The sequence below is a fragment of the Mustela putorius genome, unplaced genomic scaffold (genome assembly GCF_011764305.1).
Source record: "Mustela putorius furo isolate JIRA1106 unplaced genomic scaffold, ASM1176430v1.1 tig00537227_pilon_pilon_pilon, whole genome shotgun sequence".
NCBI lineage: Eukaryota > Metazoa > Chordata > Mammalia > Carnivora > Mustelidae > Mustela > Mustela putorius.
Genome location: NW_025422368.1, coordinates 4,720,641 through 4,742,318, shown reverse-complemented (window position 1 = coordinate 4,742,318; position 21,678 = coordinate 4,720,641). Strand labels below are relative to the sequence as shown.

Below are 21,678 nucleotides of genomic sequence, written 5' to 3'. Positions count from 1 at the left end.
ATTTTATTTATACATTTTTTTCCTGGTTATTGGAGAGGGTGAACCCTTTTGTATATTCATCTCTTTATGTCATGAGTTTGAGCAATAGGTCTTTATAAACCATTGAAAAGGAAATGTCTTCTTTACCTGTATTTTTTTTCTTCCTTGTAGGAAAGAGAAAGTTATCTTCCAAAACAGAAATAGAGACTTTCTCCAGTTATGCCTGCTAACATATTTGTACCTTTTACCATTCTCAGAAAGAATGATGATTCTAAGTGTTTTTGTAGGTTTCTGAGACTCATAGATGATAGAACCAGCTCTGTAAGAGGATTGCTTATCATAAATAATAAGCTTCTGGCTGTCAGGCATCAAATTTAGTGTCCTTTTAATTTAATACCCTGTTTAATATCAAACAGGTTGAGTGCCCTATATTTTCTTTAGTGCACAAATGAGCATTAATTATTGACTGGTTGAACTACTATGAACTATGAACAAATAAATGTAGAAAATAGTCTCTGCCTTTGGTTCTAAAAATAGTTACCATTTGGGAGCATTTGCCATGCTTTAGGCCTTTTTCTAAATATATTATTTTATCTTATCTTCAAAATATTCTTGTTAGGAAGTTAATGTCATTATTCCCATTTAACAGACCAGGAGTTGTGGATCTGAGTGGATGAGAAGCTAGGGCACAAATCAAGGTCTTCCTTATTCTACAGCCTGAATAGCTAAGTACTGTATTAAGTACCAACTGTTCTTGATGGAATCAAAGTCTAGTTAGCAATATATGAGTTCAAGTGCTGAGACTATTTTTTCTATTCCTTATGGAAATTATCCATTTAAATATGTGTAGAGGGGCGCCTGGGTGGCTCAGTTGATTGGGCGTCTGACTCCTGATTTTGGTTTGGGTCATGATCTCAGGTCTCTGGGATGAAACCCACATCAGTCTCCCCACTGAGTGGGAAGTCTGTTTGGGATTCTCTCTCCCCCCACCTCCCTCTGACACTCCCTCTTCTCTCTCTATAATGGATCAATAAATCTTTAAAAAAAAATGTGTAGATTGGACTGAGCCAGCCAGGTATTTCTAAAGAACATGCAACTCTTGATCTTGGAGTTGTGAATTCGAGACCTATGTTAGGTATAGGTATTACATACATACATACATACGTAAACTTAAAAAAAAAAAAACCCTCGGGACACCTGGGTGGCTGAAGTGGTTGGACGACTGCCTTCGGCTCAGCTCATGATCCCGGAGTCCTGGGATCGAGTCCCGCATCAGGCTCCCAGCTCCATGGGGAGTCTGCTTCTCCCTCTGACCTTCTCCTCGCTCATGCTCTCTCTCACTGTCTCTCTCTCTCTCTCAAATAAATAAATAAAATCTTAAAAAAAAAAACCCTCAACTTTTAAATAGATAAATAAGTGTAGATTATTTAGATATGATACAGATAAATGTATGAAAGATCTTTGAAGAACTATTTTTGTTTTTTCCTCTGTGAATGCTGTTTAAACAAGTTAAGAAAGCAACATGTGTAGGGAAAAGACTATGGCTTTAGAATCATAGACGTAAGCCTGAATCTCAGCCCTGCCATGTACTAGCTGAATGACCACGGGCAAATTGTTGACTCTTTAACAACAGTTAGAACAACAGTGATCCAAGTAGCTTCCATTAATTCAGGGCTAGGTACTTAATAAAATGCTAAGTGCCTTAATGGATTTCTCATTTAATGCCCTCAATAACACTATGAGAAGTACTATGACATGGATAAATAAACAGATTTAAAGAGGTTAAATGAGGGATGCCTAGGTAGCTCAGTTGGTTAAGCATCTGCCTTTGGCTCAGGTCATGATGTCAGGGTCCTGGTATCAAGTCTCATATTGGGAACTTTGCTCAGCAGGGAGCCTGCTTCTCCCTCTCCCCGATGCTCCCCATGCTTGTGCTCACACACACACAGTCTCTCTCTGACAAGTAAATAAAATCTTAATAAATAAATAAATGAATAAATAAAATAAAATAAAGAAGTTAAGCAAGCTGCCCAAAGTTACATAGCTAAGTGAGGAGTAAAAATTCAATCCCAGGTTGGTCTGCCTCAAAACTCTTGCTTCCACTATATTATACCATCTTTCACACTGTCATACACTGTCATGATCTGTAAGGGAGAGCAATAACACCTGTCAGAGAGCTGTTTTAAGGACTGAGTTGGCTCTCCAGCAACACGGTCAATTACATGCACACACCAACCTTCCCAGTGAAAACTATTTTAATTTTTTAAAGATTTTATTTGTCAGAGAACGCATGTAAGCAGTGAGAGTAGCAGGCAGAGGGAGAAGCAAGCTCCCTGCCGAGCAAGGAGCCCAATGCAGAACTGGATTCCAGGACCCTGGGATCATGACCTGAGCTGAAGGCAGACGCTTAACCGACTGAGCCACCCAGGGGTCCCCCCTGTGAAAACTATGAACGGAGAAAATACACAGGTCAAGGACTGAATGTGAAGGTGGGAACTTAGGTAACTGAAGCAGTGAAGTTGGCTTTTCTCTTGAGGGTATTTTCCAGTAGTAACACTGAATATGAATTTCTGTGGTCTCATGGGGCCTGAGAGTGTTGAAGAACAAAGCTGCTCAAGTGTGTGAGGGGAGATTCTCATCAAGCTGGAGCCAGAGGGCTACACTCCAAGAATCAGTCAGACTCATGACCCAGTGTCTAGTTCATCTATACACAATTCACTTTAAATACGATACAGGCAGCTTGAAAATAAAAGGATGGGAAAAGATATATCATGGCAACATTAATCAAAAGAAAACTGGAATAGAAAAAAAAAGAAAAAGCCAAGAATGGCTACATTAACATGAGATAATGTAGATTTAAGAGCAAATAAAACTACTAGGGACAATGAGGAACATAACAATGTAAAAAGGTAAATCCACAAAAGAGGCGTAGAAATCTTAAATGTGTATGCACCAAACACCAGAGATATCATTCCCTCCTTCCTTCCTTCCTTCTGAGAGAGAGAGAGAGAGAGAGAGAATCCCAAGCAGGCTTCAAGCTGAGCACGAAGCCTGACACAGGGCTCAGTTCCAGGACTCTGAGATCATGACTGGAGCCGAAACCAAGAGTAGGGCGCTTAACCAACTGTGCTCTGCAGGCACCCCCAGAGATATAATTCTTAAAAACGCACACATGGGGTTGCCTGGGTGGTTCAGTGGGTTAAAGTCTCTGCCTTCGCTTGGGTCGTGATCCCAGGTTCCTGGGACGGAGCACCACATCAGGCTCTCTGCTCAGCGGGGAGCCTGCTTCCCTTCCTGTCTCTCTGCCTGCCTCCCTGCCTACTTGTGATCTCTGTCTGTCAAATAAATAAATAAAATCCTTAAAAAAAAAAAACAAACAAAAAACACACACATTTACATACATTTATGATATGACCCAGCAATCACACTCCTGGGCATTTATCCCAGAGAAGTGAAAACATATTTCCACACAAAAACCTGGTCACAAATATTCACAAAAGCTTTATTGGTAGTATCCCCAAACTGGGAAAAAGTAAACGTACTTAATTAGGGGAATGATTAAACAAATTGTTGTATATCCTTAACTGGGAATGATAATAAGCAATTAACAGGAATTAGCTATTGATATGTGCATCAACTTAGATGGCATTATGCTAGGTGAAAACAAAAGGCATTTTTAAAAGACATTCTTTTTTTTTTTTTTAAGGTTTTATTTATTTGTTTGACAGAGATACATCACAAGTAGGCAGAGAGGCAGGCAGAGAGAGAGAGAGGAGGAAGCAGGCTCCCTGCTGAGCAGAGAGCCCGATGCGGGACTCGATCCTAGGACCCTGAGATCATGACCTGAGCCAAAGGCAGCGGCTTAACCCATTGAGCCACCCAGACGCCCTAAAAGACACATTCTATATGATTCCAATTATATACCATTCCTAAAATGACAAAATTATAGAGATGGAGAACTAATTACTGGTTGCTAGGTGTAAGCAGGCTAGGTAGCCTAAAGGAGATCTTTGTGATGGTGAAATAGTTCCATATTTTAATTGTGGAGGTAATGGTAAGAATTAACACATACAATTAAGTGGCGTGGAATGACACACATTGTACTAATGTCAGTTACACAGATGCAACCATTTCAGGATAAAGAGCACCCTGGACCTCACTGTACTACTTTTGCAACTTCCTGTGACTCTAATTATTATGAAATAAAGTTTATTTTTTTTAAGAACAAGATAAAACCAAAGCATCCTCAACCTCCACCCCCACCCCCAGGATTTCTAGGAAAACTGCTTCATTAAAGGGAAAAATGTAGGAATTTTCCCAGAAAACATGTAATTGCAAATACCACTCATGTGGAGTTGCTGCCCCAAATCACTCTGAATAGAAAGACTCAGGCTTAGGATTTAGGTTAAATAGGTCATAGACTGTTAAGGTCTCTAGATGGCTGAGAGAATCAAATGCACATCATTTGTATAGAAACCGAATTTCATCTAAGACCTCAAAAGAATTTCACCTGATAAAGTTTAAATGAAAATGGATTATAATTAAAAATCAAAAGACAACTGACAGAATGGGAGAAGATATTTGCAAACGACATATCAGATAAAGGACTAGTGTCCAAAATCTATAAAGAACTTAGCAAACTCAACACCCAGAGAACAAATAATCCAATCAAGAAATGGGCAGAGGACATGAACAGACATTTCTGCAAAGAAGACATTCAGATGGCCAACAGACACATGAAAAAGTGCTCCATATCACTCAGCATCAGGGAAATACAAATCAAAACCACAACGAGATATCACCTCACACCAGTCAGAATGGCTAAAATCAACAAGTCAGGAAATGACAGATGCTGGCGAGGATGCGGAGAAAGGGGAACCCTCCTCCACTGTTGGTGGGAATGCAAGCTGGTGCAACCACTCTGAAAAACAGCATGGAGGTTCCTCAAAATATTGAAAATAGAACTGCCCTATGACCCAGCAATTGCACTACTGGGTATTTACCCTAAAGATACAAACGTAGTGATCCAAAGGGGCACGTGCACCCGAATGTTTATAGCAGCAATGTCCACAATAGCCAAACTATGGAAAGAACCTAGATGTCCATCAACAGATGAATGGATCAAGAAGATGTGGTATATATACACAATGGAATACTATGCAGCCATCAAAAGAAATGAAATCTTGCCATTTGCGACAACATGGATGGAACTAGAGCGTATCATGCTTAGCGAAATAAGTCAAGCAGAGAAAGACAACTATCATATGATCTCCCTGATATGAGGAAGTGGTGATGCAACATGGGGGCTTAAGTGGGTAGAAGAAGAATCAACGAAACAAGATGGAATTGGGAGGGAGACAAACCATAAATGACTCTTAATCTCACAAAACAAACTGAGGGTTGCTGGGGGAGGGAGGTTGGGAGAAGGGGGTGGGATTGTGGACATTGGGGAGGGTATATACTTTGGTGAGTGCTGTGAAGTGTGTAAACCTGGTGATTCACAGACCTGTACCCCTGGGGATAAAAATATATGTTTATATAGTTAAAAAAAAATCACTAAACATCAAAGCAAATAAGGTATTATGAGTAAGAGTCAGCAGGAACAATAGACATCAAAAGAAGACCTGCAAAAATGTCAGATAATGGGGTCAAATAATAAAAAGGTGTTTAATATAGTACAAAAAATAAAAGATGTACTTAAAAATATGAATAAAAAGGAGCTATAAAAAGAACCAAACAATGATAATAATTTAAAAATATAATAATTGAGGGGCACCTAGTTGGCTCAGTCAGTTAAGTGTTTGACTCTTGATTTCAGCTCAGGTCATGATCTCAAGGTTGTGAGATCGTGCCCCACATCAGGGTCTGCACTGGGTGTGGAGCCTCCTTAAGATTCTCTCTCTCCCTTTGCCCCTCCCCCTCAGCTCATGTGTGTGCTCTCCCTTGCTCTCTCTAAAAAAATTAAAAAAAATAAAAAAAATACAATAATTTAAATAAACTCAATGGACTAAATTAGTACCAGGTCTGAAAATACTTAGGATTCCCACAGATTAAAATCAACCAAATATCCACTTACAATCAAAGATCACCAAACATGTTAGGAGAAAAGCCATAATAATGAAAGTCAACAGAAATAAAACAACAGCTCCCCCAAGGATTTCAGATATTAATATTTTAGGTGTAGAATACAAAATAAGTATATGTAAATTGTTTGAAGAAATTAAAAAACAGAATTAGAAATAAGCAATAGACTATCTAGAATGACCAGGCAGATTTAAAAGAGAACCAGGAGTGCCTGGGTGGCTCAGTGGGTAAGTCTGATTTCAGCTCAGGTCATAATCTCAGGATTGTGAGATCCAGCCCTGTGTTGGGGCCCATGTTGGGTATGGAGTGTACTTGGGATTCTCTCTCTCCCTTTCTGGCCCTCCCCCATCACTAAAAAATAGAGAGAGAGAGAGAGAGTGAGAGAGAACAAAATAGGATCTTTAAAAATGAAAAAAATGTAACTGTTAAAGTTTGTAACTCACCGAAGTAGTTAAGCATATTAGACTCAGCTCTAGAGAAAATATGTGAGCCAGAAGATATATCTGAAGAAACTGCCTAGACCGTGGCACAGAGAAAAAAGAAGAGATTATGACAGAAAGTAAGATATAAGATAAATGGGATAAGAAAGTCAAATATACATCTAATGAGAGTGCAAGAATGAACAAATGAAGAGAATAGAGGAGAGGCAATATTCAATGGGTCTGGGCTGAAATTTTTCTGTAACTGATGGAAAACATGAATCCAGATATCCATGAGTAAAATTGATATTCCAATGCAAATGGATATCCAGAACAAAATGTAATTCCTTTTCAAACACTGTAATGAAGTTGTAGGGGGGAAAAAAAACCCAAAGAAGTCTGAATACAGCCAGAAAAAAAAAAGAAAAATCCTTACAAAATAACTCTGGTTGGCTTTCAGAAAACATCTCAATAGCAATAATGACAGTCAAAATACAATGAAATATCAGGGCCAAAGTACTGAGAGAAAATAAATGAACCCACAACTGTGTACCCAGCTAAGCTATCATTGAGGAATAAAAGGGAACTAAAACTGACTTTACCACCAATAGTCTTTCACCAAAGTAAATAAGAAATGGATCAGAAAAAAAAAAAAAAAGATGCCAAAAGAGAGGTACGTGATGCAGAAGCAAGCAAAAAATAGATAACTGTATAGGTAAATATTGTATACAACAGTGGTTCTCAATGAAGGATAATTTTGTCCCCAGGGAACACTTGGTACTGTCTGGAGAAAATTTTGTTACCACTAGGCAGGGTGTAAGTATGCTACTGGCATATTAGTGGGTAGAAGCCAGGATTACTGCTCATCATCCTTCAACGCGTGGGGTAGTTCTCTCACCCTCCACAACAAAGAAGTATCTGGCCTACAATGTCAATAGTGCTGAAACTGGGAAACCTTGGAATACAATGAAAATAATGTATAATTTGTGGGATTTTTAAAAACGATACTTAAATATTGGGGGGGAGCTGTGTTTCAAATGGTGTAATCAGAGTTAAAGTAATCTCAGGTCTGTATATTATTCAGAAGTGTTAACATACTGATTAACATTAGATTTAAGCAAATAGGGGATATAACTTGGAATAGAATAAGAAACCTAAGGAATAAGAAAATAAAGACAACATCTTAATAAAAAATCAAGAAGGGAGAAATAAGCCTAGGAAAACTGAGAAAAATAGAAAGTATAAAATAAGACAGTAGAAACAAGCCCAAATATATCCATAATCGCAATAAATGTTAGCAGACCAAACCACTAGTTAAAAGACAGAAAATTGGATTAGGGAGTAGGAAATCCACCTTATCTAAGGGAATACCTAAAATGTAAGGATATGGAAGGACTGAAGTAAAACAACAGTAAAGAAATATATCAAGTACATTAAAATGAAAAGAAAGCTAGTATCACTATGCAAATTACAGTCAAAATAGACTTTAAGACAAAAGGAGAAAAAAGATCATTTTTATTTAGAAAAGGTTCAACTCACCAAGAAGATAGAATAATTCTAGACTTCTGAGCCTAATAAACAGGACTCAGATAATATTAAGGAAAAATAGAATTGTACAGCAAATGTTGTAACTCCTCTATGATAGAACTCTTTTTATTTAACAATATAAAATGTTTTTTTTATCAAACTTAGTAAAGATTTGGAATATTTGAACAATATAATTAGCCAGCTTGATTTAATAGACAAATCAGTACATTCAAAAATTCAGAGGCTTTTATCTTTTCAAGTGTAGGTGGAATCTTTATAAAAAATGACCACTTGGGGCACCTGGGTGGCTCAGTTGGTTAAGCATCCAACCCTTGGTTTTCAGCTCAGGTCATCATCCCGTGGGTTATGAGATCGAGTCCTGAGTCCAGCTCCTCGCTCAGCAGGAGTCACCTGAAGATTCGTCCTTCTGCCCCTCCCCCCACTTGCACAGGCACACACTTGCTCTCAAACTAATAAATCAATCTTTAAAAAAAACTGACCACTTATCAGGCCATAAAGCAAAACTCCAAGTTCAAAGATAGCTAATGTACAAACTGTGAACTCTGATTATGATAAATTTACAAATAAAAGGAACAGAAATTTTGGCTGTGATGGTATGGGGAGGTTGGCAAATCCTCTTCCCCCAAATAAATATAAATTAGACAAAATCATCAAAAGTGACTACTTTAGGGTCCTGAAAATCAACCAAAGTACACAACAAATTGAGGAATATTTATAACAGCTATAAATTTGGGTAAAAAGAGGAATTTGCAGCTTTCTTGCTTGTGGGTTCTCCCAGCTCCCCTCTCAGATTAGTCAGTACAGTAGTTTTACCAAGGCTATGAAGAGCCTTGTTGCCACAGAAGGTGAACTCTATTTGGAAAAGTAGTTGAAAATCCAGGCTAGCAGCATTACTAATGAAAGTAGTGAACTCATGGGTGCCTGGGTGGCTCAGTTGGTTAAGCATCTGCCTTTGGCTCAGGTGATGATCCCAGGGTCCTGGGATTGAACCCCCACATTGGACTCCCTGCGAGTGGAGAGGCTGTTTCTCCCTCTCTCTCTGTTGTTCCTCCTGCTTGTTCTCTGTCGAATAAATAAAATCTTAAAAAAAAAAAATAGTGGACTCAGCAGCAAGAGATGAATAGGGAAAATCCACAGCTCTACTGGCCTGGGAATATAGACCTAGATAGAGCCAGCAGTAAGACAGTCAGAAATTTGACAGAAAAATCCCCCAAATGAGAGAGCTATAGAATGGTTCAATAAGCTCTCCAAATATTTTTGGCTTACTGGGAAACCATACATGTGTGGGGAAAATCTGAGAGAACTCACAATAAAGTGAAAGTCAAAGTAGATTTGAAAACTGACTGAAGAGGCCTTGGATGGCTGAGTCGGTTAAGCATCTGACTTTGGATTTCAGTTCAGGTCATGATCTCGGGGTTGTGAGATAGAGCCCCGAGTAGGGTGTGTACTGGGCATGGAGCCTGCTTGAGATTCTCTCTCTCCCTCTCCTCTGCCACTCCTCACTTCTAAAAATTAAACAAAAAGCTGACTTAACTTTTTTTTAACACATTCCCCAACCCACACACAGATTCATTCACCAACAGCCCAAATCATGCACTGACCATTAAACTCTGCAGATATAGAGCCAAGCCCAATGAAGCTAAACTAAAGGTAAAAATCAGAATTAAAAACACTGAGCAGAGACATCAACAGTCACACACTGTAGGGAAGACAGATTGTACAGTTTAAGCCCAGGTAAATCATTTTAAGAATGACAACAGTATTGTTGAGGAGGGAATAAAAATCCAGAGTTGTTATATTATCTAAACCACCCAATTTTCAACAAAAATATAAGACATGCATTAAAAAAAAAAAAAACACACAAAAACAGGGGCACCTGGGTGGCTCGGTGGGTTAAGGCGCCTGCCTTCAGCTCGGGTCATGTCCCGAGGTCCTGGAATCGAGCCCCCGCATCGGGCTCTCTGCTCAGCGGGAAGCCTGCCTCTTCCTCTGTCTCTCTCTCTCTCTCTCTGCCTACTTGTGATCTCTGTCAAATAAATAAATAAAATCTTAAAAAAAAAAAAAAACACCCAAAAGTGTCACCTATGGGGAGGGGCGGCCAATAGAAATGGACTCTGAATAGACTCAGATATTGAATTTTGCAGTTAAAGACTTCAAAGAAGCTCTTTAAATATGCACAATAAGGTAAAGTAACTATTGTTCAAATCATTAAAGGGGGAAATGTGATGAAAATGATTTACCAAATAGGGACTATCTATGGAGAAAGTCAATTTTATAAAAGAACTGAATAGAAATTCTAGATATTTGAAATGGCACAAGAAAGAATCAGTGAACTAAAACACAGCAATAGAAGTGACCTACTCTGAAGAATGTAGAAAAAAATACTGAAGAAAAATGAATGCATACTCAGAGACCTGTTGCACAACATCAAGTAGACCAAGATATGTGTAATGGCATTTCTGCAAAGGGTAAAGAGAGAAAGTGGAGAAGAAAAAATATTCAAAGAAAATATGGCCCCAAACTCCTAAATTTTATGAAAAACAGTTTATAGGAGCTCAATAAATACCCAGTTAAGGTTTAAAAAAAAGGTGGCTCAGTCAGCTGCGTCCCTGCCTTGGGCTCAAGGTCATGACCCATGGGGTCCTGGGATTGAGCCCTGCGTCAGGCTCCCAGCTCAGCACGGAGTCTGTTTCTCCCTCTCCCTCTGCCCCTCCCCCCACTTGTACTCTCTCTCTCTCTCTCTCTCAAATGAATAAATATTTTTTTTTAAAAATGAGAGAGATCCACACCTACACTTATTGTAGTCAACAAAATATGGGCAAGGTCTAAACACTGAAGACTACAAAACATGACATAGAGAAATTAAAGACCACCTAAGAAATCAATGCCATACTACATTTATGTATTGGAAGATTCAATATTGTTAATATGACAGTTCTCTCCAGACTGACCTATATATTCAATGCAATCCCTATCAAAATCCCAGCAAGACTTTTCATACAAATTGACAAGCTTATATGAAAAGGCAAAAGACCTAGAGTGGCCAAAATTGTTTTGAAAAACAACAAAGCTGAGGGAGTTACTCTTATTTCAAAATATACTATAAAACTATAGCCATCAAGGCGGTACGGTACTGGTTTGTTTACTTTAATGAGAGCACAGAGATCAACAGGACACAACAGAATCCAAAAAAGAGAGGACGAGGAGGGGGACCACCCACCTTATATTTATGGCCAACTGATTTATTAAGACAAAATTTCTAGAACAGGTAAACCCATAGGGACAGAAATCATCAGTCATTTTTCTTTTTTTTTCTAAGAGCGAGAAAGAGGAGAGACGGAGGGAGAGAGAGAATCCTACGCAGGCTCCATGGCCAGCACAGAGCCCGAGGCGGGGCTCATCTTACGACCCTGAGATCATGACCTGAGCCAAAATCAAGAATCAGATGTTTAAGTGACGAAACCACCCAGGCACCCCTGAATCAGTCATTATGGTTTTCAAAAATAGAACACCAGAATTCAGAACAAGTGAGCCCTACCTTAATTACCAGAGATAGGTTGTTTAAATTTCCTTTGAATACCTCCAAAGAATCCAAAAAGAGAGAACACACCCCAACTCAGTATATGATTCCCACGTCAGGGGAGCAGAGTACAAGGAAGGCCAGTATTATAAATGCAGACATCCCAAACACATTATTAGCACACCGAATCTATCAAGAATAGTGTAAACAGAATTCAACATAATCAAGATGAGTTTAAGGAATGTAAGGGTGGTTTAATATTAGAAGTCTCTTAAGGTAGTTTCCCTCATTAACTGATTGATTAAAGGATTCTTTTTAAAATTATCTGAGTGGGCGCAGAAGAAGCCCTGTTAAAAACGTAACAATTGAGACACGAAGTGAACTTCCTCAGCCTGATTAGGTCATCTGCCTCCAGGCTACAGAAAATATCATTATTACAGATAAACATTTCTTTTAAAGTCCGGAACAGTTTCCCCCACCATCACTACTTCCATCAGAGTTGTGGTAGAGGTTCTACCAAGTGCAGTAACACCGGGAAAAGATGGAAAAACACATAGGTCTTAGGTAAACACAAAGCGCTCATTATTCACAGGTGATACAACTACCTACAATAAAGAATCTAAAACACACAAAATTAAGAGAGTCTTGTAAAATGTCCAGATATACAGCCAAACTACCACAATCTATTTCGTTCTGATACACTATCAATAGTTAGAAAATGTAATTTTTTCAAAGTTAACAGATGTCACACCCATGGGGATGTCTATGATCAAAACTTTAGGAACAAGTGTAGACAAGGATGCAGAGAAATTGGAACCCTTATGCATTGCTGGTAGGAATATAAAATGGCACAGGGGTTTTGGAATACAGTTTGGTAGTTCCTCAAAAATTAAATCTATAGTTACCATATAACTCAGAAATTCCACTCCTAGGTATATACCCAAGAGAAATGAAAACACATGTCCACACAAGTACCTGTACTCAAATGCTCATAGCAGCAGTATTCAAAAGAGCAAAAAAACAAAACAAAACAAAACAACCTAAAGCTCCATCAACTGATAAATGGATATACAAAATGTGGTATATTCATACAATGGAATATCATCTAGCCATTAAAAGGAACAATGTACTAATACATGCTACAACATTATGTTAAGGGAAATAAGCTTGACCTAACAGCCCACATACTGTATGATCCCATTTATATGATGAAATGCCCAGAATGGACAAATCATAGAGATGTAACTTAAAGGAATTAAACTATAAACAATGAATTAAACTATGAATCTATAACTGAAAGATAGCTGGAAAATCCAAGAATACTTAGAGATTAAACATGAATTGGCTAATAGTATTGTACCGGTGTTCAATTTCCTGATCTTGATAAATGTACCATGGTTATGTAAGAAAATGTGGTTATGTAAGAAAAAAAATTTTTTTTTAAGATTTTATTTATTTATTTGACAGAGACACAGGGAGAGAGGGAATACAAGCAAGGGGAGCAGGAGAGGTCTGAGAAGTAAGCTTCCCACTGATCAGGGAGCCCAATAAAGGGCTCAATCCCAGGACCCTGTGATCATGATATGAGCCGAAGCCAGACACTCAACAACTGAGCCACCCAGGTGCCCCAAAAATGTCCTTGCTCTTTTTTTTTTTTTTTAAGATTTTATTTATTTGACAGAGAGAGAGAGATCACAAGTAGGCAGAGGGGCTGGCAGAGGGGGAGGGGGAAGCAGGCTTCCTGCTAAGCGGAGAGCCTGATGCGGGACTTGGTTCCAGGACCCTGAGATCATGACCTGAGCTGAAGGCAGAGGTTTAACCCACTGAGCCACCCAGGTGCCCCTGCCCTTGCTCTTAAGAAATACACACTACAGTATTTAAGAATATAGGAGTACAGGGTCTGCCATTTACTCTCAAATGATTCAGAAAAATTTATATACAGAGTACTAATGATAATGCAAGAGTGACAAGAGTCAGTAATTGCTGAATCTGGGTAAAAGCCATTTTACACTTCCTTGTACTATTCTTACTACTTCTCTTTAATTTTGAAATTAAATCTAAATAAAAAGTTGCCAAAATAATTACAGAATTTTTTTTAAAAGCTAACAGGGGAACCTGGATAGCTCAGTTAGTTAAGCGTCTCTTTTTATTTTTATTTTTTGAAGATTTATTTATTTGACAGAGAGAGAAATCACAAGTAGCAGAGAGGCAGGCAGAGAGAGGGGGAAGCAGGCTCCCCGCTGAGCAGAGAGCCTGATACGGCCTCCATCCCAGGATCCTGGGATCATGACCTGAGCCGAAGGCAGAGGCTCAACCCACTGAGCCACCCAGGTGCCCTAAGCATCTGACTCTTGATTTCGACTCAGGTTATAATCTCAGGGTTGTTAGGTTAAGCCCCAGGTCAGGCTCCACACTCAGCATGGAGTCTGCTTGAGACTCTCTCTGCCCTCTCCCTCTGTCTCTCCCCCAATCCCCCTAAAATAAATAAACAAAAAACTTAAAAAAAAAAGTTAACAGATGAAACAAAAATATTGAAGAATCTATAAGAGGCGGGCAAATGGTTGTTTATGGAGAAATTCTTTCATCTTTGCCTTATGTTTGCAATTTCTCATAATAAAATGTTGGAGAGGGACGCCTGGGTGGCTCAGTTGGTTAAGCAGCTGCCTTCGGCTCAGGTCATGATCCCAGCGTCCTGGGATCGAGTCCCACATCGGGCTCCTTGCTCCGCAGGGAGCCTGCTTCTCCCTCTGACTCTGCCTGCCACTCTCTCTGCCTGTGCTTGTGCTCTCTCTCTCTCTCTCTCTCTCTCTCTGACAAATAAATAAAATCTTAAAAAAAAAATGTTGGAGAAGAAAGTTAACAGAAGTTAACATGTGCAGTAATACCGAACTGATTAGGCAGTTTAAAACAATCTAACAAAAGACTGCAGGCCTTTACAGAAAAGATTCTAAAATGTTTTTAAGACATAAAAAAAAAAAAAACAAAACTTAAGTAAGTGGAATGGTATACTTTATGCTTGAAGAGGACAACTCAATGTTGACATGAAGATGTCAGTTCTATCCGAAAAACTGAAAACAAAACAAAAACAGGGAATGAAAAACCCTAACATGAGTTTTGAGACAATTAAGAAGCTCATTCTAAAAGACCTAGGAATAGCCAAGTTACTCCTCCAGAAGAAAAATATGTTAGAGGAGTTGCCGTCCAGAAATCAAAGTTTATTTTAAAGCTGCAGTAATTAGTGTCTGTTATATTTGCGCAAGGATATTCTAAGTGGCAAACAGAATAGAAAACCAGACGTCTGTTTCTCAGCTGTCTTACTCACTTTGAAAATCTCTAGTTACTTTTAATAGTCCTGCACCAGTACCATACTTGTGTTAATATTGTTCAGACTCACAAACTGGGTGGTAGGTTCGCAGGTGTTCATTTCATTATTATATTCTATAACTTCTATGTTACAAATATGCTTTTATATACAGCCAGTATTATTTTTTTAAAGATTTATTTAATTTATTTGACAGAGATCACAAGTAGGCAGAGAGGCAGGCAGAGAGAGAGGGAGGAAGCGGGCTTCCCGCTGAGCAGAGAGCCCTATGTGGGGCTCGATCCCAGGACCCTGAGATCATGACCTGAGCTGAAGGCAGAGGCTCAACCCACTGAGCCACCCAGGTGCCCCCAGCCAGTATTATTTTAATTATTTTTAAATAAAGGGCAAACATGTGGCTGGCCTCTAAGAAGCCTCTATCTAGGAATCTGAATGTCATTAGGACATACTTCGTTTCAATTTCCTGTGCCTGTTCTTTCTGCATATAGACTATTTTCTCAGGCTGCCTGTCGTCAAAAAGTTCAAATTTGGCTGCAGTGGCTTTGAACTTATAACTAAGCAATCATGTGACTACTGTGAAAAAAGGTTTTCCTCTGGCAGCTCCAGTTAAAACAGTGCTAGAGAAGGGATGCCTGGGTGGCTCAGTGGGTTAACCGGCTGCCTTCAGCTCAGGTCATGATCACAAGGTCCTGGGATCGAGTCCCACATCGGGCTCCTTGCTTGGTGGGGAGCCTCTTTCTCTCCCTCTGCCTGCCACTCTGCCTGCTTGTGCTCTCTCTCTCTCTGTCAAATAAATAAAATCTTAAAAAAAAAAAAAAAAAAACAGTGCTAGAGAAGTATTCCAGCTGGTTAGACTTGCACTTAATACAATATAATACATACTTCCAGACCAATCAGTGTCCCAGGAAAATGGAATGGTTAGGTCATCAGCCCACCTACAGACAATGGGGAAGGATGCAGGGCCAACAAAATACTCAGCTACCACATATGACCACTGCAACTCTGAGGCTCATAAGATCAGATGCTGCTGTTACAGAAGCTTTTCTGTGGATAAATCTTATAATAATCTGTCCTTTAATAGTTCCTGAAGTGTTGCCCTGTATTTTCCTATCTTTTTAGTAGCAGAGAACCACTTATGTTCAGGGATTAGCAGAGAACTGAAGGGAGTATATGAATTAAAAATGTTTTGTTTTCATGTAGACCATCTTCAAAACTTCCCATTCTTAGAAAACTTAATAAAAATTGCTCACAACTTAGAACCTAAGATAGATTTCAGCATTGGCCCTTGACAGTTTTTTTTTTTTTTTAAGATTTTATTTATTTATTTGGCAGAGAGAGACACAGCGAGAGAGGGAACACAAGCAGGGAGAGTGGGAGAGAGAGAAGCAGGCTTCCTGCCCAGCAGTGAGCGGCTGTGGGGCTCAATCCCAGGACCCTGGAATCATGACCTGAGCTGAAGGTAGATGCTTAACTGACTGAGCCACCCAGGTGCCCCCCTTGAAAATTTTTACATAGTTCTATTTTGTAAAATGTTTAAGTCCCTGGGGCGCCTGGTGGAGCAGTTGTCTGGATATCCAACTCTTGGTTCCCACTGGGCTCATGATCTTAAGGCTGTGGGATTGAGCCCCACAAGGGCTAAGTGGGAAGTGTGCTTGAGACTCTCTCTCCCCTTTCCCCCAAAGTAAATAAATATATCTTAAAAAAAATATAGATCCTTCTAAGAGACCTTCAAGTAATAGAGAAAAACAAAGATAAAAAAAAATGACCTGAAATTCTAATTTTGTCTAACGATAATGGCCATGAACAAGTTTGTCGACCATTCTTCCACAGTCTCCTCAGGCATATACATGCGTGTACGGAGACAGTCTTACACAATTGTTGAGCCACTTGGGAAAGAAAACCTATTCAACACGAACGTTTTATATTTTTATATTTTATATAATAAATGCTATATATTCATATATATTATAAATATCATATATTTATATTTTAACTGTCAAATGCCTGCTCTCTGAAATCATTTACTGTACTTTTGTTGTTGTTGTTAACAGGTAATGCTACAGATGTGTTACAGGAAGCAGAAGTGCATTATATCTCTCGAAAGATTTGTGGCTCTGAGTGGAGTTATGGGAAAATGATTCCTGACACTTCATTTTGTGCAGGTCATGAAGATGGGATTTTTGATACTTGCAGGGTAAGACCAAATAATTTTCCTTTGAAATCTTTTCTAAAGCCAGAAGGAAACTTCATCAAGGCCTTTGATCACTTTCTGGTGAAGTCTTAATTATCAAGTTTACAAGTACTGAACTCTTTTTTTTTCCTTTTTAACTACAGACCAACAATCCAAATCTTCTTGCTTTCTTGGTTTCATGGTCCACTTTAGACAAAATTTGCTTTGGATTTTTTTTTTTATTACTACCTTTATTGAGGTATAATTTACATATATGCAATTCACCCATTTAACATGTACAACTCAATGGGTCTATCATAAATTTATAGACCAGTGCAACCATCATCATAATCTAATTTCAGAACACTTTTATCACCCCAAAAAGAGGCCTCTACCCATTACAAATCACTCTCCATTCTCCTCCCACCTACCCCTAGACCTAGCCAATCACTAATCCCTAGAGATGTGCCTATCCTGGAAATTTCGTATGAATACAATCATTCAACGTGTGGTCTTTTGTGATTGGCTCCTTTCACTTAACATGTTTCCCAGTTTCATCCAGCATGTATTGATACTTTATTCATTTTATTGCCAGATAATATTCCATTGTATGGATGTGCTTCATTTTATCCGTTCATAGCTGATGGATATTGGAGCTATTTCCACTTTCTGGCTATTATGAATAATGTTGCTCTACTCACTGGAGTATACGTTTTTTATGTGTAAGTAGGTTCTTGTTTCTCTTGGAAGTTCCACCTGGGACTGGAATTGCTGGGTCCATGTTGAACATTTTGAAGAACTGCGAAACTCTATTCCAAAGCAGCCACACTATTCCACATTCCCACTAGCAGTATGAAGGCTTCAGTGTCTCCACATACTAGTCTGCACTTGTCTTCTTGATCACAGCCATCCTGGGTACGAAGTGGTATTTCATCGTGGCTTTAATTTGTGTTTCCATGGTGACTAGTGATGTGGATCATTTTTTCATGTAATTATGGGCCAGCCATTTGTAGATCTTTGGACAAATGTCTATTCAGATTCTTTGCCCATTTTAAAATTATCTTTTTATTATTGAGTCATAAGCATTTTTTTATATATTCTAGATACCAGTCCCTTACCAGATAGGCAGTTAGCAAATATTTTCTGTGGTCTCTCTTTTCATTTCCCTGATGTTACCATTTGTAGCATAGAAGCTTTTTCATTTTTATGAACTCAATTTATCTATTTTTTTTTTGGTTTTTGTCTCTTGTGCTTTTTGAATCTTTATTTCTCTTGTCTTCACTACTTCTAAATATATCAGCACTTCATTCCTGAGCAGTGCCCCATCCACAAACCTTGTCCTACTCATTCTGGTTTCTGTAATCCAGGGTTTATCTTCCCAGTGTCCTTTTCCTTAAAAATTTCACTGAGTAGGGTGCCTGGGTGGCTCAGTGGATTAAGCCGTTGCCTTAGGCTCAGGTCATGGTCTCAGGGTCCTGGGATCGAGTCCCGCATCGGGATCTCTGCTCAGCAGGGAGCCTGCTTCCCTCTCTCTCTCTGCCTGCCTCTCTGCCTAGTTGTGATCTCTCTCTGTCAAATAAATAAATAAAATCTTTAAAAAAAAAATTTCACTGAGTAGGAGCACCTGGGTTGCTTAGTGGGTTAAGCCTCTGCCTTTGGCTCAGGTCATGATCTCAGGATCCTGGGATCGAGCCCTGCATCAGGCTCTCTGCTCAATGGAACCTGCTTCCTCCTCTCTCTCTCTGCCTGCCTCTCTGCCTACTTGTGAACTCTCTGTCAAATAAATAAAATCTTTAAAAAACTAAAAAAAAAAAAAAATTCTCTGAGTAAAACATAGAGAATCTCATCTAATTGAATTGTCTTCATAAGCAAAACTTCCTCATTCTCCAAAAATACAATGCCTTCTACAGAGAACTGAAAACACCTTAGAAATACAGTCTTTAATCTTTGGTGCTGAAATCGTTATCTCAGCATCCTTGATGTTTTCGGTGATTAAGAAGAGTCCTCAGCGATAGTGTTTGGCACCTTGACAGCCGTGCAGAAACCAGGACACAATCTGATTTGTAGTAGAACTGAGAGCCTTAGCCATTTGTTCCTGTTACCCTGCACCAGCCAACGTGAACACGTAGAAAGACGGCCCCTCTTACAAGCGCCAGTTTCCTCCTCTCCTCTAGTTAGCGAACCACGCACGCACCTTAAAGACTCTTTTACCCATCTTAAAGTTACACTTCTCCCACTCAGCATTAAGCAACAGAAGTATTCTACTGGTAGTTACAGTATTTTGCACATTTCCTAAATTATATTTCTGCCAAGTAATTGTACTAAAAAAAATCCAAACAATGTGATTTTTACAATTCTGGTTCAAAACCATGCAGACAGGAAGTTAATTCACCAGTTTTAGGGCTCCTCTAAATATCAGGCCAGCCTGAAATCCTCCTGCCTGAGTTGGAATATAAGACTGAAAACCTATGGATCTTTATAACTTGAAGGTATATTAAAGATGTGTATTCATATAAGTGTATGGTTAATGTGATTAATTTATTCTAGCTTTGCTGTCATATAAAGACTACTAGAAGCAACTAACACTATTTTGGGACTTTTTTAATAGGGTGATAGTGGTGGACCATTAATGTGCTACTTACCAGAACATAAACGATTTTTTGTAATGGGAATTACCAGTTACGGATATGGCTGTGGTCGAAAAAATTTTCCTGGTGTCTACTGTGGGCCATCCTTCTACCAAAAGTGGCTGACAGATCACCTCTACCAGGCAAGCAATAAAGGCATATTTAACATAAATATTCTACTTGGACAGGTCCTTGTAGCCTCAGGTTCTGTTGTGTTACTAGCAATTCCATAATGAAATTCTGAAGAATCTTTATTTTGCATTTTGTCTCTCTCCATGTACTATATAATGAATATCACTTATTCTTTTGGCAAGTAATTGCCCATTTTACAGTTCTCATGTGAATATTTTTTGGAACAAAAGGATTGTGACATATTAAATATGTAATTATAAATCTGGCACTGAATCACATGCTTCTTTGATGTATTCTGATTATTTTTTTATGTTATAATCATAATTTCACATTTGGAATACTTTCCTAGAGTTTGTATAGAATTTTCAGTTATTAAATAGATACCTTATGTATATAAATGTCAAATAATAAAGAGTTTATAATTAAAATAAAAGCTGTTCTTTTGTTAAATTAAAACCATTTCCTTTTAAGTTAGATTTTATTTAAAGCCATTTATTTGATATATATTTTTTAATTATCATCTTGGTTCTGGTTCTAAGGTATACTTGGAGAAAGTATTTGCCTATTTTAAAAATTCTAATTGAAACAATTTTTAAAATATTAATACTTCCCTCCTTAGGCCAAAAAAGAATGATGATTTAGACAACCCCAATAATTTACTTCTTTTTTTTTTAATTTTTAATTTTTTATAAACATATAATATATTTTTATCCCCAGGGGTACAGGTCTGTGAATTGCCAGGTTTACACACTTCACAGCACTCACCAAAGCACATACCCTCCTGAATAATTCACTTCTTTTTAAAAAATTTATAATGTGACTTTCTTAGAGCTTTCACCTACTTTCTAAACCTATTTTCTTGAATCCTGTGCTTGAATTTTATATTCCTTGGGCTCTTTGAACTGTGAGGGAAGGTGGCTAAAATGCTGCTGGGTAAAAGAGGGAATCCAACCTGGGCTAAATTTTATGATGACTAACCTATAAATTAAATTATTAAAACAAAAGAACAAGTTGATTGAATTAGTATCTACTATTAATAAATTCACTTCTCCTTTGAACTTTGGGAACCCATGTACTAAAAGAGAAATTATTTTCTCATCCTTTTTTAAAAATTAATTTATTTGACAGAGAGATCACAAGTATGCAGAAAGGCAGGCAGAGAGAGAGGGGGGAAGCAGGCTCCCCGCTGAGCAGAGAGCCCAATGCGGGGCTCCATCCCAGGACCCTAAGATCATGACCTGAGCCAAAGGCAGAAGCTTAACCCACTGAGTCACCCAGGTGCCCCTTATCCTTGTTTTTATATTTAACTAGTAAGAGTCATCTGGGTGGGTCCACTGGTTATATTCAACTAGCTAAAATCAAGCACTTTGTTTTTGTTGTTGTCCTTTTGTTTTGCTGTAGCCCAATTTCAAGGTTTAACTGAAAGTAAACCTGAGTTTTCCCTCTATTAATTCTCTTGGCAGGGGTACCTGGATAGCTCAGTGGGTTAAGCATCCAACTCTTGATTTCGGCTCAGGTCATAATCTCAGGGTCGTGAGACTGAGTTCCTCCGTATTGGGCTCCATGCTCAATGTGGAGGCTGCTTGAGAGTCTTTCTTTCCCTCTCCCTTGGTCTCTCCCCTCCCTATTTGTGCTCACGGGCACGTGCACACACACAGCTAAGTTCATGTACTCTCTCTCCCTCCCAAAAAAAAAAAAAAAATTTTCTCTTAGGGATCACTACTGGTTTAATGCTCAGGAGGTCGAAGACTGTGGTTTTTACAGGCTTATAAGCAACACCGCTGGGATACTGACTGTTCTTTCTTAAAAGAGACCCAGGTTATCCATTAACAAAGTCTTATAAGGAATTACTTAGTAATGCTTGCATAGCAATCAGC

At 38.7% G+C, this 21,678-nt stretch overlaps 1 protein-coding gene across 1 annotated transcript in view; it reads left to right on the top strand.

Annotated features, from left to right (window-relative positions):
• The window catches only part of TMPRSS12 (transmembrane serine protease 12), a 28,336-nt gene extending 8,167 nt beyond the window's left edge, over window positions 1–20,169 (top strand). The window contains exons 4-5 of the mRNA XM_004782068.3: window positions 16,924–17,066; window positions 19,651–20,169. Of these exons, the coding sequence (XP_004782125.1) occupies window positions 16,924–17,066; window positions 19,651–19,902 (395 nt within the window). The 3' untranslated portion in view covers window positions 19,903–20,169. The remainder of the gene's footprint in view (window positions 1–16,923; window positions 17,067–19,650) is intronic.
• Window positions 20,170–21,678: the final 1,509 nt, after the last annotated feature.